Here is a 17,318-nt window from a genome sequence, read left to right on the forward strand (position 1 = left end):
AGTGTCCCTAAATGTCTTGCTTATTAGGTGCCCTTCTCCGAGAAATACGCATGATTTATAGGCATTTCGGCGTCAGCCATTGCCGCACCACGACGTATCCACACATAATGAAGTTTAGGTTAACATATGTGACTCCGAAATTTGGGCCTAAAACTCGACCGCGAGAAAAGCGCTTCAGTCGTGAACGATCGAAAATTGTCGCCGTTGTCGCGATAAGCTACGTAAACTCTCTGCTTACGCTGAGTAGAATGGATGTGATCACAAGTAAAGGTGAAAACATCCACCCAAGTGTAGGGTCTTGGGGCGAAGGTCACTACCATAAAATCACATGGATGCCATCATGAATATTATTAAATACGATCAAAACCCTCCAAATGTCACTCTCTAGCATCATATAATTGTCAAAAACGGTTGCATACTTTACATTTTGGCTTCATTTCAATTTTGACAGTTCACCGTTCCGCCAAACATTTTTTGAAATTTTACCGGTCCGCGAGGCGAAAAAGGTTGAGAACCACTGCTGTAAAGAGTCACGCTTTCACGATTGGATACGAATAACTTTTTACAGTCGTGCCCGTGACGGATTGCAGCTTGACATTCTCCCGCGTGCGCCTGTCGCCACCTCTAACCTTCGCGCAGTTTCTACATTTTGTAGACTGGTTCGGTCAATTGCACTACATCTTCCGTACCGTGTGTGCAGCAGTTAGGGCGTCTTTCGTCACTTCTTTGATCTACGCATGTTGCCCATCTCTGATAGGGTGGCATTTGCGTGTTTTCAAGCGGTTTGGCTTATATCTTTCTGACAGTACTGGTCAGTGGTCATGGTCGGTCAGCTTGCATTCATCAGGGGGAAATTGAATCTACCACGTAAGCCCTCTTGTTCGTAGAATTGGCATGCTGAATCCGAAGTCTTATCATAGTGTGATCTTGCATAAGGCCAGGCTTGACCATGATTCAATATTGATTATGCCATATTTTCGAGCTGATAATATCAGACGGAATTATATGATCCCACTGTATCTGGAAACAGGGCCTGATTTCTATCGTATCCAATCCAAGAAATTCACATAATATATATATATGTATATTTATACCGTATATAATAAATTTATACAAAAATATTGATAGCGATATGGCAAGTGTAACGACGCTATAAAAACCAATGTCTTTGTAATTTGCAATTCACGTCTTTATCAATTGTCCTTAAATCGTAGAAAGGCTAGCCTACTGCACGACATGCGAAATTGATGAAATGAACAGTAAACGCGGTGGAAAGTGGATGATGCGCCGTAAACATAACATAAACCATCGACGCCAGTATTTCTATCTGTACGAGACACACAATGTACAGTGCGATCAAATGAACAGATCAGATGGAGGATATCGAAGCTATACCACGCGCGGTTCATCCATCAAACATCTACCTTGACCTACTTGTATTAATGCCCGACAGAGCTGGGACATTCATAGTGTCCATGACCATTAACTGCCGTATAAACATAGTCATCAAATGTATTATGAAATCAATATGGCACGAAGGCTTTGCTAACAACTAGTACGGCCACTTAGTGGTTACGAAAGAATAGAAAACATTGCCAAACCATACCATAATGGGGTCGTTTTCATAAAAGACGTGATTACAGCGCGATATGTCGGTTATTTTTCGTACTTTTCATATAAAAATCGGCACAGAAAATCCCGGCGATGCTTACAAATCGGAACGACGTTACGTAGGCATGCTCTATGAGTCTACGGTGAATGGATGAAAGTATATATTCAAATTGCTGCCTGAGAGTTGCTGTGCTGCTTTGTTCGCGTACACATGCCCGTTATTGGTTCTGCGACCTTCCGGCGACACCCAATCAAGTTCAGTCAATACATTACATTGCGTCGCAATCTTTCAGTTTTTCTTCCATTTGCTGATTTTTTTCGTGATGGGAGTCACGATCGTCTTGGCTCCAGCGCCGCCGTCCTCTGCGATCGTGACGACCAAGGCGCTCAGCGAAGTCATGAAGCTGAGCTTGTAGAAGAAGGTAAAGCTCGTGACTGGTCCCGGAGTGATGAAACGGATAAAGATAAAAAATGCTGCCGAAAAATAATTGTGCGTTAGTAGTACTACAGTACATGGGTTTTGGTCGGCAGGGAGCAAATGACGCTTTTGGCCGCTCAATTTTCGATTGGTTATTGTGACGTTATATGTATTGGCTACGTCATAATGAGAGACTTCCGGTTTTGTGGAAATTATTTCCCCACAAATTTTAAAGCGCCATTTCCAAATATTGCTACGCCTGCGGTAATAAAGACTATAGATTCTAATAACCTCAATGATTTGAGAAGTATGCTGGACCTCTTATATGGGATATTTATCTTCTTGTTTTTTTCAAATCCAACTTGTAAAAGGACACGGAATATGGTAACAACTAAACACAGATTTGAACCGCCTCTGCCGTGCATACAAAAATACACCATGATAGCCGGATTACTTGACAAGCGGTCACATTGGACACAACCATGCGTTTGCAGCTCACACTTGAGACCAACGAAGTCAGCTTACTTGCAGCCATCAATAATTTCGTGATATACAGCTTCAGTTTGCCGCGACTGATTTTCAGAGTGTCCGTGACGATGTTTGGTTTGTAAACCTCCGCGCCAATTGCGGCCGCCGTCGCGAGCAAAGATAATCTTGCTAAAAAGATTTGTGATTCTGATGAGATCTGCATTTTGGAATATCTCGTCATTCAAGTCTTACCGACTACATTCGACCAGTAATGCATGTACCAAAACAACACCCCAAGAAGCCAAACTTCTCCGTCTGGCAGGAAATTTCCGGCTGAAATCAGATGCACGAGAAGGCTGAAACCGGCTAGGCCTCCGGTGGCAAGGGTAAAATGATCGGCGTTCATCATCTTGAGTTGTTGAGTACCGCGACACGACACTATTACATGCTTTCATAATAATCGTATAGAGTAGTTATTGTACAGGCCGTTGGAGGGAGTGGTAAGCGCGAGAATCGCAGATCAGGATACTACTATCGGGACTTGCTTTTGCGCATTGGAAAATATGTATAGTAGTATATCGATTACTCATTTCCGTTTGGCCTACTGCGATTCCCCATGCTATGATGCTATCTTTACATATGGGCTTCACGCGAGTTATCTTCCATTGTGAGATGCAAGCTGTACCAATGGAACTGAGCCATTGTCCTGTATACCGCGACAGGAATGTCAATCGCATGTGGTATCATTCTAAAATGGGGATTTTCACGCACGGGTAATAGTTTCCATAAGCACTGCGAAACAACCTCAGATAAAAAGTCTCGCATTCAATCTCAATATTTTCAATATTCCCTTGAATCGCATCGAACGGGATGGCTAACTATTCTAGCTATTCGCACGAATAGGACAGAAATTTTAATCCTGCGTAAGCGCTGTTGAACTGCGCTGCCTTATACTGCCTACGCACGGTGTTAGGGCGTGACTATACGGTCCGGCTGGCTCACTCGGAACACTTCACAAAATCTTCTGATATCGTCGAAAAATTTATAACTTGAGAATCGATACGAATGTGTGGTTTGGATGCGAAATTGTACATCGCGAACGGGCACCACACCATTGCAAGTCTTAAATAATCTGCAAACGTTCTAGCTGCGGTAATTGTGGCTATTCCACCAATGAAACGTTGTCGAGCCTCAGACGCGAACATCTTATTGGAAATGTAGCATAATATTGGGATTTTAGAAACAAATTAGCTCAAATAAACGAACACAAACACATCTTTAATTCTGTAATTTATACACTTAGCATCGGCATTGACTGCCTCGGCGTTCTCCAGAAGTAGCCTGCCTATCGATATTTCGAATGTATCGATACCGAGATTCTGAATACGGGCATTGCTCGATTGACAGTGCCGTGCGATTGCTATGCTACAATGACGTCATGTTCTCTTGAATTGCTTAAGTACGCAGCGCGTCAGCACGTATTAGGATTCCTTTTAATTTGAATTTGTTCAAATGCTGCGGCTGGCTACAGTGTGACGGCTACTACAACCTTCCTTTGTCGGGCTTGGGAGGCTGTTGTTAGATGCTACGTGAAATCGAATTCCCACTATTTTGCTTTTGGACATCTAGTATAATATCCCAAGATTTCTATATTGATTGCTTCGATACGGCATATACCGTGTTGGCGGGGTTGACGACAAATGTTAATACGCTGATAAGGACATTCCCGACGTTTTTAGAATTCAAACCGTCATTTTCGACTTGGCAGAAATGTACGATGTAGTAGTCTTTTCATCACCTTCGTAAGATCGGGTGTCTTCACACTGATACTTACAGTTGGCTCTGTATGATATTATCAGGCTCACTGTTGAGACCATCTGATATTAGTTCAAAGCAACTATACTTGTATACCATCACGTGCAGTTATGATAATAATTGATATAAATAAATACTAGGTAGCGGGAACTGGTCACTAGATTCGCCTGTAACAATATGTGATAATAAGAGGATTGTTTTATCAGACAATCGATATTGATCAGACCTGTGGTTGAAGGAATCAATATTATCTGTATAGTATAACTGTCTGTGAATTGTCTGTGTAGTGCATTGTATAATGTATAAATTTGCCTGTAGCCAGAAATAGCAATGAGACTATATTCCTACGGGATTGACTCCTAAAGCATTAAGCAATCATCACTTCGTCATTGACCTCATTGACTTTCCTACGTCTCATCCATCGTTTCGTTATTAAGTTTTGTAAAAATCTAATTGAAAACCCCTCTGTTTCACATTTCAGATGTCTACTCTGCAATGAAACACGTCTTGTCTTATTATCACTGCAAGTTCGGCGGTCCGAACCCATTGATAGAGACGGATTTCTTGTTGGCGATCCCCATCGTCATATGCATGCTAGCCGCAAAACATATGCTCGTGAAAGGAGGGCCTGAGAAAAATCTGACGAAGGAATCGCTTGGCTGTATGATGGAACAGTTCTTTACTTTTATGGAGAGAAGGCCGGAATACATGATGTCTCTTAAGGTGAGTTGAGGATAACTCAAATGTAGACCTCAGCCGTCTTTGTGTTCGACTGTTCAACCTTGAATACTACACAAGATGCTTAAAGTGATCAACTGGTGATAAATGTTATACAGAAATAGCAGTAACTAAGTAAGATTGTTTGTTAACATATAACTTGCAAAGCGACCCTGACTATTTCAAGAAAAATTCAAGTAGAGGGTGTGAGAAGAAGCCTACATTTCATACTGTAAAAATCATCCACAAGTAGGGTGTCGATTTTTGAAGACTGATAATTGATTGAACTGATCAATTCCGTGAATTGTGTCTAAGGGGTTTATGCAGAATGGCTGCAACAACTTTTAGTACCGTGGGCACTAATGCTAGCATCATTGCCGTCTGTTTGTTATGTATTTTGGTTGGATGAAAGAATAGAGACTCTCTCTCTCTCTCTCTTTCATAGACTCGGTACAAGCGATTACATGTATCCAATGTCGGTTTTCACTGTCTCAATTAATGAATGTAATATGCCATCAATGGAAGTTTACCTGGTTTACATCTTCATCTCGTTCCGATTGAGATATTCCATGTGAAAGATCGTCTATTTTACGATGTCGAATCACATCGCTAAATACATGTAGTCGGAGCATTCTGTTACAATTCCAGGGTGAGAGCATATTGCAAATGTCGTTAACAACAGGCCAGCTAATCCAAAAGCGGGATCTGGAACTTACGAAAACCATCGAGGACTTTCGGGTCGAGGGAAAGCACTTGACGGAAAGAAATTTGGAGATTGCCCTTTCGAGCTTGCTACATCCCATGGTCCGATCGATGTTCGTCGGATATTTTCCTATCGATACAGTCATGCATATGTGGGATATCCACATATTAGGTACGGATTATGCTTTCGGTGATTTAGCTTATGATGTGTCGCTGTTCTTACAGCGTCTACCTTTTCGTTTCGACAGACTCCTGTCCGTTTATTGCATTCTGTCTTATGTACCTCATTGTACATTGTTTCGTGAACGGATGATTATAATGGAACCGCAGATTATGATTTAGGGCCTCCTTATCCTAAATTTTGTATCTGGCCCACGATACAAGTTTGATGACAGCGGCTTACACACTCGCGATGTGATAAGCGGGTGATTGGTGCAAAGCCACTTTATTGCCTAGAATTGGATGCAGATGCAGCCTAGGTTACATTTTACGGAGTTTGCAGTGATATGAAAATTCATGATTATATGAGATTCCAGTTCAATGAATTCACTCCGGTTGAATCTCACTGTTGAGGTAAATCACCAGTCATGTGAAGTCTCATCTTTCTGAAAGAGTGGTGGCTTTGGTCTATCAATTACTTATTTTACTATGCTCCCTGCATTCTTGCCGCGTCAGTTCGTGTCATCACACGTTTGTATGATACCTGTGTTGTAATCAAGTCACTACCTTCGAGTTGAAGTCATTTTGAGTCGATGCAAATTTTTACTCGCGACACATCACACGTATTCATGAATATAGCCTGGAAGGCATTTCAGCATGCATTATGAATATCATTTTGAATATCGCCAATAACCTGAACCCGAGTAATATTTGGCAGGTTCATCCCATCCCAAACTGTCACGACCTGGGCCGATAAATAACATCTCTGCTATTGTTTTGTTGCCTGTAAAAAGACATTGCAATTTATGGTTAATAACAAAAATCGAATCCAGTAAATACATGATCGGTAACGAAGACGTGTTCAGGTGTTCACTCTCTGTACAAAAGCTTCGGAATTCCTTGCTGAGTAGAATACTTGAAAATTGGCTCGAAAGTCTTTCATTTGTCAAGTCCGAGTCATATATCGATAGTGACTCGAGTCAAATATGTGTCAAGCGTCCCAGCACTGTATGATATAGTTCTGGAAGCATAGTGATAACTGTTGATCACTAAAAACAAAACGGTTTTCAATTGACTTTCAATGTTTGCTTTAAACGTTCTGTTTTGATAGGAAAGAAGGACACTTTTTACATACCATAAAAAACTGCTGATACTAAAATTTATACTGGTAATTTGTTTGTGTTGACTAAAAAAAAGGTCACCTCTCTGATACGACTCCCGTACTACCCACTTTTTAACAATACTACTGTGGTGTTCACTAAAAAAAAGGTCATTTACCATTCCTACTCCCGAATGACTCGCACGGACGTCCGTATTACAGGTTTACAGATTTCACGTCATTTATGGCGTTTTTTAGTTAAGCCTGTCCACTACCCTGGCTGTCAGAGCTATAAGGAAGGACGAATGTCATCGGTAATGCTAGTTTTGAAAAAACAGTTCATCCAATGTGACACAACTTCCACATAATATTATTTCATGTCAACAGGTTTCGGTCATGCAGGCTATGACGCTGTTCCATACCTGTGTGCGACGATATTCCTTCTTCTACGCAATGAGCTGTCTACTTGCAAATCGGACAAAGAAGCATCAACAGTAATCATAAAGCGGTGTAGATGCATTGGTAAAGAGCAATTTATCCATGCTCTGCGGCAATACGATTTCGAGAGAGAGCTGAAGGATAGCTTGGATATTGCTGATGAGGTAATAATGTTCACTATTTCATGAGCCAAACAATGTAGATGTCCAGCTATGCATAAGTTGGTCTGCAAACTTCTCTTGAATACAGGCCTATTATTGACAGTGTTGAATTGTTCCTATGATTTCGGTATATTTGGCGTAGATTATAACTGCGCTTTGTGTATAAGGATTAGTTAGGGCTCTTACAAAATCTGAATTCCCGGCATTTGGGAATTTTGCATTTCGGGCAGGATGTGCTCAACCCTAATCTAATCTCGCCACTAACCTAATTTCTCTAACCTAATTGTGAAAGGGTATAACGGCGAACTCATTGCTAAGTGAATGTCTGAAAGCTCTCCGAATTGTTACCGCAAAATCTATTCGAATCACAGCACACTGTGATTTATGACATGAATTGAATATTTTAATTCATCTACAGTTAGAAATTAGCTGCACAAAAGTGTTGGTATCGGTAAAGAGAGAGAGAGTCTTTATTTTCATCCAACCAAAATACATAACACACGGCAGTGGTGGTGGTACAGAAAATATACATACACAGTATTCGGTATTAGATAGGAATGATCGATAAGACCGTGAAGGTCATCTAGTCTGATCACACCAGCATCAAACAGGTACACTTGACTCTAAGCAGTCTGGCTGTAAAAAAGGTTACAGTAGTTAAAAAAATAAAATAGAAGAAAAATTAAACGATGGTAGCAAATGATCAATGAAGCAATGTCTGGGCGAGGTAGGGCAACAGTGTTAGTGTAACGACAAGAGGTGATCAAGTGGGGCTTTTTTGAATCTATTATAAGGCAATTCACGGATATGTGGTGGTAATGCATTCCAGATGATAGGTCCGGAGTAGTCAGTAGATCTCTTGGTTAGGTTGCTATTGGGTGGGGGTAAGTAGATATTTCCTTTAGACGAAGATCTCGTGTAGTGGGAGTGGACATTTTTAGCAGGCATGAAAAAGACATCAAACACAGGAGGCAAACTATTGGAAAAATATTTGTGAATGACTTTGAAAGACTTTGAAGTATTTGAATAAGTTGCGTCAAGGTTTATAATGCCTGAAGCGATAGCTAGGTCACCTAGGTGATATGTCTGAGTGATTTTTTTGTTGTGGTGAAGAAGCGACACACGGGCTCTCTTTTCAGGATTATTTCCCGGTATTCCATCCTTCGTTGAAGAGCAATCTTGCACCGTGGAAATATTGGTACAGCGAGAAAATCATTGATCAAGCTCAAAAAGAAAGAGCAGGAAGAATAGGTTGGATTGACTTGATTTTTTTTATGCCCTGTTCATTTAAACTTGCCTTATGCTTATGGCATCGGCAACTGGTAGTAGTTCTCACTGACCCCTGTGATAGTTTCATTAAAGTATTCTTATCGACTTTAAATGGTGCAAGTTATGTTTGATAGTAGCCAGAGATGCAGTAGGAACCTTGTTGATACTAGTGTTGTTTAGTACACAACTACACATTGTATTTCGTGATTACGGTAGATTTTCTACTCTGTACTATTCCAAACTTCAGTAAATTAAAGAGATGGATGGAAACCTATTTTTTATTCGTCAAATTAAGAAAAATGATGACATTTTAGCAGCAAAATTAGGATTGAAATTGTTTATTTCGAATCGGCAAGTATCTCTCTTATATTTTTAAAAGTGTTATTGAACCTTTTCTTGTTTTTTATGTGTACTGAAATCGTATCAGTGGTATTAATGAGCTAGATCCATAGCAGAAGCTTATTTATAAGGAACCTAGTAGAGGACCCGGAAAAAATATAAATACTTTGTTACTGATCACCTCTGCTGTTTACTCGCCACATCAACGAGGCTCCACAATATGTTCAGGCTCTTCGACAAGCCGTAATTTATTGGGAGACGAACGATACGACGAAAACGCCGCCCTGGCAGAAATGGACTTGCAGGAGCAGGCGTCGAGGCTTCGCGCCGAGCGTGACTCCTTGGCGGAAAACGTGGAGAAGGAGAGACGGCTGAGGGTGGAGATGCAGCAGCACGCCGATGGCGAAATCGAAAGGTTGCGTAGGAAGCTGGACTTGATTCAGAAGAAAAATCCACAGGTGAGGCTAAGGATTTTGCGAGCAAATGTTCGGATTAGTCACTGACCACGTAAAAACGACATGAATAATCAAAGGTTGTCAAAGTGACCATATTTGATACTCCAGTAGAAGTAATGTCAAAATTTTTTACTCGTACACAAGTAGAAGTAGCAATCACCAAGTCAGTAAAAGTATTTTTGGGTTAGTTTTGCCTGGCATAACTGTAGAAGTGGAATTAGTCTGAAAGTGAGCACTTTGCTTGAAAAGCGTTGACCTTGCTTTTTTAGCCAGTTGGTGCGAAATTTCGCACTCAGGTGTGTCCTGCTTTGTAGATAATATGATAATTATGAACACACTTTGTCTCACAACTGAGAACACTCAATCAGCCTGTGACCCTGACTGAATATTCTCATAGATGACATGCAATTTTGTAAATATCTCTAGCCTTCTAAAAATAAAGTTCATTGTCGAGCATGAAACTTACTACGCATTTACATGGAAATGCTGATATTTTTCAGCTTGTTTCCGAAGAGAATACTCCTGTACCACCTGAACGGCAGCCAACTCCCGTTATGACACCTCCAGAGCCAAAAGTCGAAAAACGTAAGTTGTTCAATTTCGAAACCTGACTAAATTATCTCAAAAGCATGCGCTTCAGTAGTGCAGGACATTATATCAGCGCTTTTAAGAACTTCATGTCCTACTCTCTCCGTTTAGCCGAACCAAAGCCACCAACTCCAAAACCAACAACGCCGATTCCCGATAAACCACCAACTCCAAAGCCGAAAGAAATTACACCCGAAACTAAAAAAGCACAAAAGGTTTCCGACGACTTCATCAAAAGGATGATGGCGTCCGTAACATTACGTGCGTAAAGTGAATGGCCGCTTCGATTGTATTTCTTCAAAATGTTTTTTTTTTCGTCGAAATCAGTGGCTCACGGAGACGCGAGACAGAGGAAATTGTTGGATAAAGCAACTCAGAAAGACATAAATAAGTTGCAGATTGCACACGATAAAGCAAAGGTATGTATTTCGTATTCAAGCTGAACTGACAATGGGAACGTCGAGCACAGGCGTTCTTTATGTAGACGTAAAATTTACAGCTAGTCATGTGGTGTATGTCAATTTCTTGGTATATATGCGCTTAAGTGCACTACAGATATAAAAAATGATCCCTGTGGAATGTATGAAGAGCTATCACATAACGACACAATAGTATGCTCTAGTAATGATATGCATTTTCAGTTTATTTCAATACATAGCGCCCACCAATCTGCACCTATCAGTGCTAGAATACCCGATATAGAATCTATAGAAGTTTGTGTGCATGCATATGAATAAGCATGATGGTAGGCTAGCTGCTTTTAAATTCTAGTTATAAGTAGCCTACTCGAGTGTTTTCATGCGGCTCCAGACCTATTCTGAAGTTTGAAATGCAGCTCCGACTTCAATTCTAGTCTCACGCATTATGATAGCATACGACTACGAATCATATCGAAAATTCTATGCGACCACAAGTAAAATAATGCCAGTTCTACACTAAATAAATAGAATACCAGCCATATTTATTATAAATTCATACCATGGATTAAGACCTTGTGAGTCGCTTTGTAAATGAACATTAACTGATCACTTCAAAACCAAGCCGTCGTTTCGGGTGATATTTTGCCTGCTTGTCACCCGCCGTGATTTTGTGTTAATAATATTTCATACAGAAAGTTGTTTATGGGAAAGCAGTAACAGAGGAGAAACTCGCTCAGCTGACTGACGAGGAAAGAAAGGAGAAAGACGCCCAAGTTCAGGAGCAAACTAAAAAGATACTTTTCAAAATTAAGTAACTGATTGTATCGATAATGATTTTTTAATGTGGCAGCTAAACTATTTTCTTATGGAACGATATTATTTTACATATTTGATACACATATGACAGGTCATTTGAGTCTAAACTTTAATATTGTTTTGATACTTCATGCAATTTAGCACTAACATGACAAAGTACACTGTGTAATTGCTCTGACTTGCATTATAATTCAGTAAGATTCTTTAATTTTTGTAGTGTTTTCTGGATTTCTTGAATCATACTTGTTAGACGTTCCTTGCCGTGAAAATTTATCCGTCGCGACGCTTGCTTAGAATTGTGAAGCCATGATATATTTCTTTGACAAAGATTTGGTGAATATGCAACAATTCGTCCTTGTATGTAAAGAGTGAAAATGCTATATTTTGAATAAACCGAACACAACATAAAATTGATATTAGGAAGCGGTGATGTTGCATGCCTAGCAGGGCCGTAACTGCCGCACCCCAAACCCCCCAATGGGGGGGGGGCCGAGCTCGAAGGAGGCCCAAAATTATTTCGTGAATTAGCATAAATTATAGAGTATTTTTTGAAAATTTAGGCAACTTTTTTCGCACTGCACGCGATTTCAAGTTGCCAAGTATCTTGAATATTGGGTACTCTTCCCACAAGAAAAAATACGCAAGATTTATAGAAATGGGCATATCAGCGTCGGCCATTACCTCGCCACGACGCACCAAGACGTATAAAGTTTTAGGCCATGTTACATGCGACTGCAAGAAGTGTGCCAAAACGATCGGCAGCGAGAAAACCTTGGCCGAAAAGGACTGCCCTTATGCTGACCGAAAACTTCGTTATATATACAAAATACATGTGGGTTTAATAGTCCATAGGCGCCTAAATGACTGGCACCTAAATGTTCCTGTCTGGACAATCTGAACCTCACAAGACAAATACCACCCCGCAGGGAAAAATTATATGCTAGTGAAGAAATATCAATTTGAAATCGTGAGATCTTTTAGTTTAGTACGTTTCGGCAATTGTATATTTTTAATATAGCAGACAGGAGGTCACGAAATAACATGTAACGAAGTCATACCAACGGGTACACCTGCCCGAAGGTGTTTAATTATTATTTACGGGCTCTACATTTTCCAAGACAACACCTGACTCATCTCTACCAGTAAATCTGATTACGTGAGCAATTGAGTGTAGAGGACAAGAAATTGATAGCAATATATATGCAATTCCCAATCTTATTTACCGATTTTATCTTGAATTATCGAAAATTTTCGCGGTTCGCGCTGGCTTACTACGCAATACATCTATACTTTCGTGGCAAAGTGAACAACGTAGTGGCGGCCTGGAGGGTCGGTTTGTCACCCTATGGGAGCCCAAGATTCCAGTTTTTTGGGGACTGACGAAGTGCTGTTTCGTTCCTGCCAACGGGTATACAATACATCCGGAGATGTTTATTTATTATGGAGGGGTCCTACCCTTTCAAACACACCTCACTCTGCTCTACCGGTAAATCTGATTACGTGAGCAGAGAAAGGATAAAAATTGATAGCAATATATATGCAATTCCTGATCATATTGCCCGATTCAGTCATGAATTATAGAAATTTTTCGCGCGTTTAGGCGATGAAAACTGACTCACTAAACGGATACCCAATATAGATGACAAGCAGCGGTAAACATCGCCCCCCCGAAGTTAGGTTTATCACCCTATGGGGGGCCCAGGACCAACGTTTTGGGGGGGGCTGACGAAGTGCTGTTACGGCCCTGATGCCTAGGTGTAGATGTATTTACAGATTCAAGTACCAAACGTATCAATAGTCGCCCCAAGTTTGCAAATTGTGCAGCAAGCACTACCTGACAGTCAACTTCAGGGTAGAACCAAGCAGAAGTTTTCAATAAGTACTTTTGAGAAGATATTAACAAGACCTCCAGTAGGTTCTGTTTGCTGTACTTAACGTGCTCGTTTATTATGGAATTTTCGTCAAATGGAGTGTGGGTGTAAAATCATACCATGGCGACAGCCACACAATAACATCTGTCCTTCTTTGGCAAAAGAAATGCATCTACCAATTCCGCAAGTCATCAGTGGTGTGCAGTACCTCATTAAAAAATTTTGACGCCATGTCCGAATCTGTTTTGCTGGACTACTTTTGCAACCATCTGTTCTCTACTTGAAGTAGAATCGACATCTTCATAATCTCTGCTATTTCTACCCTGAGTAATATCGACTACTTTTGTCATCTCTGTATTCCGGTAAATACAAGCACGCGTGCCAAGAAGTTTCATCAGTCCGATTAGAGAAGTGCTGGAACAGAGCATATCCTCAGTACCAAATCATGTGATTTATACGAATATGACAAGAGCAATCCCAACACTACAAAACAGTCATGTGTGATTTGAATCGTAATGTCAAGTTATAAAGAAATGTATCTCAGATTCACAGTGGGTAGATATAATCAGACAGCGTTCTGCTTTCTGTGTTCATCTCTCATTTTTTGCTGCACGGTCCGCGAGTCCTCTTCCGGCCTTGGACCTCGAATATTAAACCAAGAGTCCAAATCGGTCTTTTCCATCATAGCTTCGTATTCCTCTTGCGCCGTTGTTTTCTTCTTTTTACCTCTCCCGCTCTGTTCCATCCTCTCCTGAAACGCAGCACTCTCGCCGTACTTCTTCTTGACGTCGTAGCGAATTTGTGCAAATTCCCTCACGCCTAGCCAGCCTACGACGAGAAAAGTCAGAAACGGCAAGCCACGCCTCGCATGCTTGTTGGCCGTAATTCGTTTCACCGAAGAGGCGATATAATTAAGCATAACTGACGGCGATGTCGGCGACCGCCCGGTAAATTTCTGCAACACAAACAATCTCGTAACGGACCTTTATTTGAAAAAAATCAACAAACCCCCGTATCCACTCTGTGATACAAAATTGACACTGACAAAATAGGGACTAAATCACATACACCATTCGAGACACAACCGCAGAAACACACGCACGCATGCACACCGGATAACGCCCGGAATCATTTTGTTAGCAAGTCCTGAATCAGTTACAAGCGTCAAATTTTGTTTTAGCCAGTCTTCATTGGGACAGCATTTACACGTTGATTATATACAGTTTTTATTAATCCTCTTCGCGCACCCTAAAAGCCGTGGAGCTTGATATGGTCTTTCTTCGCGATTCCAACTTTGAGCAGAAACTCAGATATGTTATTTCTTTGATCCCCCTGCAGCTGCAGCACTTCTCCGTATTCTGGGTGGTCAACCACCGTTCCGTTGCATGCAAACTCCTTCTTGCATATTCTCACGATCTTTTTCTTGTCGTAGTCATCGGCTATGCCTTGCACGGTAGTCAGGGTTTTTCGGCCATTTCTTTGCTGGATACGAATGTGAATTACGCCGGTTTGTGATGAGGATTCGTTCCCGGTGCTTGCATCCGCAAACGGGTCAAATTCATGGACTGCGAGTGGATTTGAAGTCATACGGAAGAGTTTCTTGCTTTGTAATATAAGGGGGCAGACGCAGCTAGTAAATCCTCGGCTAATTTATTATATAGTTCTTGAACATGCAGAAGATCATGGTTATTAAAAATTTAGAATCCTCGACAGTAAGTAATTTTGCATGAAACTTGTAACAAATTTAGGAAAAGCTGACAAGGTTATTCACAGCAATTGTCATATATAAAGAAACAGCTACTGAATATTTGTAACTTTTTCGATACACGCACCATCACGACCCTAATCACGCTGTCTAACAGTGTTTTCCATGACCCTTGGTCAATGTGCATTGCCGATCGTTTAACCAGGTATTGTTCCACACTGACGAGGCTGAGTGGACAGAAGTTATTCAATTAAAAAATTAGTTGCACAAAATAGTATACCCAGTATATAGGCCTACTACATTGTGTGTGCCGTGGTCATCTATCTGGTCAGCTTCAGTCATGAAGTTTTGGTGAAGGGATGATTTCTGAGGAAAGGGGGGTAAAGGATGTGGTTCTAGGAGGTTGAGCAGCGTGGATACATCAACATGCTATCAATCCAATCGCTGAGATCATGCACGTTTAAACAGGGCTTGTCCAAAGATGTAACCACATATTTGATGAATTATAACATCAAAGCATACAGGGTATGGGCACAGAACGAAGCAAACACCATCAACTGTAGAGACATGTACAATGTGCATGCATATTACATATATTTACATGAAAGCCGTGCCCTTTCGCATGGTCGAGTTGAATATTGGGCGCTTCTTCGTTTTACGATCATGACAAGCCAGTGTCCCCCCATGATACCAACAAATGTTTCCCATGAACACGAACAAAAATTTATGAACGTCTAAATAAATTTTTTTTTTGCCTTTGGATATATTGATATTAGGGTTAGGGGAGGTGGGATTGGAGGAGGTGGGATATTAGGGTTGGGGGGGGTGGGATATTAGGGTTAGGGGAGGTGGGATATTAGGGTTGGGGAGGTGGGATATTAGGGTTGGGGGAGGTGGGATATTAGGGTTAGGGGAGGTGGGGTATTAGGGTTATGATTAGGGGAGGTGGGGTATTAGGGTTAGGGGAGGTGGAATATTAGGGTTAGGGGAGGTGGGATATTAGGGTTAGGGGTTACGATTAGGGGAGGTGGGATATTAGGGTTAGGGGACGTGGAATATTAGGGTTAGGGGAGGTGGGATATTAGGGTTGGGGAGGTGGGATATTAGGGTTGGGGGAGGTGGGATATTAGGGTTAGGGGAGGTGGGGTATTAGGGTTATGATTAGGGGAGGTGGGGTATTAGGGTTAGGGGAGGTGGAATATTAGGGTTAGGGGAGGTGGGATATTAGGGTTAGGGGTTACGATTAGGGGAGGTGGGATATTAGGGTTAGGGGACGTGGAATATTAGGGTTAGGGGAGGTGGGATATTAGGGTTAGGGGTTACGATTAGGGGAGGTGGGATATTAGGGTTAGGGGACGCGGGATATAGGGTTGGAGAGAGGGGGATGTTAGGGTTGGGGAGAGGGGTGATATTAGGGTTGGAGAAGAGGGTTAGGGACATGATATCCAACCCTAATATCCCACCTCCCCGAACCCTAACATCCCCGAACCCTAATATCACCCCTCTCCCCAACCCTAATATCCCGCCTCCCCTAACATCACCCTCTCCCTCAACCCTAATATCCCACCTCCCCTAATCCTAACCTAACCCTAACATCCCCTCTTCCCCAACCCTAATATCACCCCCTCTCCCCAACCCTAATATCCCACCTCCCCTAATCCTAACCTAACCTAACCCTAATCATAACCCTAACCTAATCCTAACCCTAACATCCCCTCTCCCTTAACCCTAATATCTCCCCTCTCCTCAACCCTAACATCCCCCTCACGTAACCCTAATATACCCCCTCCGACAACCCTAATCCGTCTCTCCCAAGGAAAAAAACAATTTATTTTGATGTTTATAAATTTTTGTTCGTGTTCATGGGAAGCATTTGTTGGTGTCATGGGGGAACACTGGCTTGTCATGATCGTAAAACGAAGAAGCGCCGAATATTGTGATGGCGTTGAGAGACATCTCATCGATTACTGTAGGACTTCAAAACTATCTGCCGCAGAGAAAGTGGTGTTAATTCAAAGCCGAGGCCATAACCCTATAATGTATATCACCAACCAATTCATAGTATGTAGTTCTCGATTATAATGACACTGTTGTAAGGCTACAGGGATATCTATAGATATCCCTGTAAGGCTACCGTATGACAGACATGCAATTTACTTGAATACGAGGTCAAATTTCAATATTTTACAGCTGTCATCTGTTGATAGGTTTACGAACGAGTTTAGGAGAATTCTCCATGAATGTGCTGGTAGTCTGGTACCATAGCTA

General features: G+C 41.4%; 4 protein-coding genes across 5 annotated transcripts in view; 1 reads left to right on the top strand and 3 right to left on the bottom strand.

Annotated features, from left to right (window-relative positions):
- LOC145449773 (uncharacterized) overlaps window positions 1–11,884 on the top strand; it is a 30,101-nt gene extending 18,217 nt beyond the window's left edge. For both annotated transcript variants that reach the window (XM_080328196.1, XM_080328197.1), the window contains 9 exons: window positions 4,794–5,035; window positions 5,678–5,903; window positions 7,377–7,591; window positions 8,728–8,839; window positions 9,425–9,654; window positions 10,152–10,236; window positions 10,351–10,500; window positions 10,567–10,658; window positions 11,351–11,884. In XM_080328196.1, the coding sequence (XP_080184322.1) occupies window positions 4,794–5,035; window positions 5,678–5,903; window positions 7,377–7,591; window positions 8,728–8,839; window positions 9,425–9,654; window positions 10,152–10,236; window positions 10,351–10,500; window positions 10,567–10,658; window positions 11,351–11,473 (1,475 nt within the window). In that variant the 3' untranslated portion in view covers window positions 11,474–11,884. The remainder of the gene's footprint in view (window positions 1–4,793; window positions 5,036–5,677; window positions 5,904–7,376; window positions 7,592–8,727; window positions 8,840–9,424; window positions 9,655–10,151; window positions 10,237–10,350; window positions 10,501–10,566; window positions 10,659–11,350) is intronic.
- LOC145449792 (uncharacterized) overlaps window positions 1,071–17,318 on the bottom strand; it is a 116,044-nt gene continuing 99,796 nt past the window's right edge. The window contains exons 2-4 of the mRNA XM_080328224.1: window positions 2,750–2,945; window positions 2,555–2,686; window positions 1,071–2,085 (exon numbers count right to left, since the gene is read on the bottom strand). Of these exons, the coding sequence (XP_080184350.1) occupies window positions 1,901–2,085; window positions 2,555–2,686; window positions 2,750–2,906 (474 nt within the window). The 5' untranslated portion in view covers window positions 2,907–2,945 and the 3' untranslated portion in view covers window positions 1,071–1,900. The remainder of the gene's footprint in view (window positions 2,086–2,554; window positions 2,687–2,749; window positions 2,946–17,318) is intronic.
- Window positions 13,684–14,265, bottom strand: LOC145449795 (cytochrome c oxidase assembly protein COX16 homolog, mitochondrial-like). The gene has a single exon (XM_080328227.1). It carries the CDS (start codon window positions 14,262–14,264, stop codon window positions 13,911–13,913), a length of 354 nt encoding a protein of 117 aa, XP_080184353.1. The 5' UTR covers window position 14,265; the 3' UTR covers window positions 13,684–13,910.
- On the bottom strand, window positions 14,316–15,036 carry LOC145449796 (eukaryotic translation initiation factor eIF1-like). Its single transcript, XM_080328228.1, has one exon. The coding sequence runs from the start codon at window positions 14,930–14,932 to the stop codon at window positions 14,594–14,596; it is 339 nt and encodes a 112-aa protein (XP_080184354.1). The 5' UTR covers window positions 14,933–15,036; the 3' UTR covers window positions 14,316–14,593.

Source organism: Botryllus schlosseri, chromosome 11 (assembly GCF_051294905.1).
Source record: "Botryllus schlosseri isolate E-star chromosome 11, Bs_hap1, whole genome shotgun sequence".
Lineage (NCBI taxonomy): Eukaryota > Metazoa > Chordata > Ascidiacea > Stolidobranchia > Styelidae > Botryllus > Botryllus schlosseri.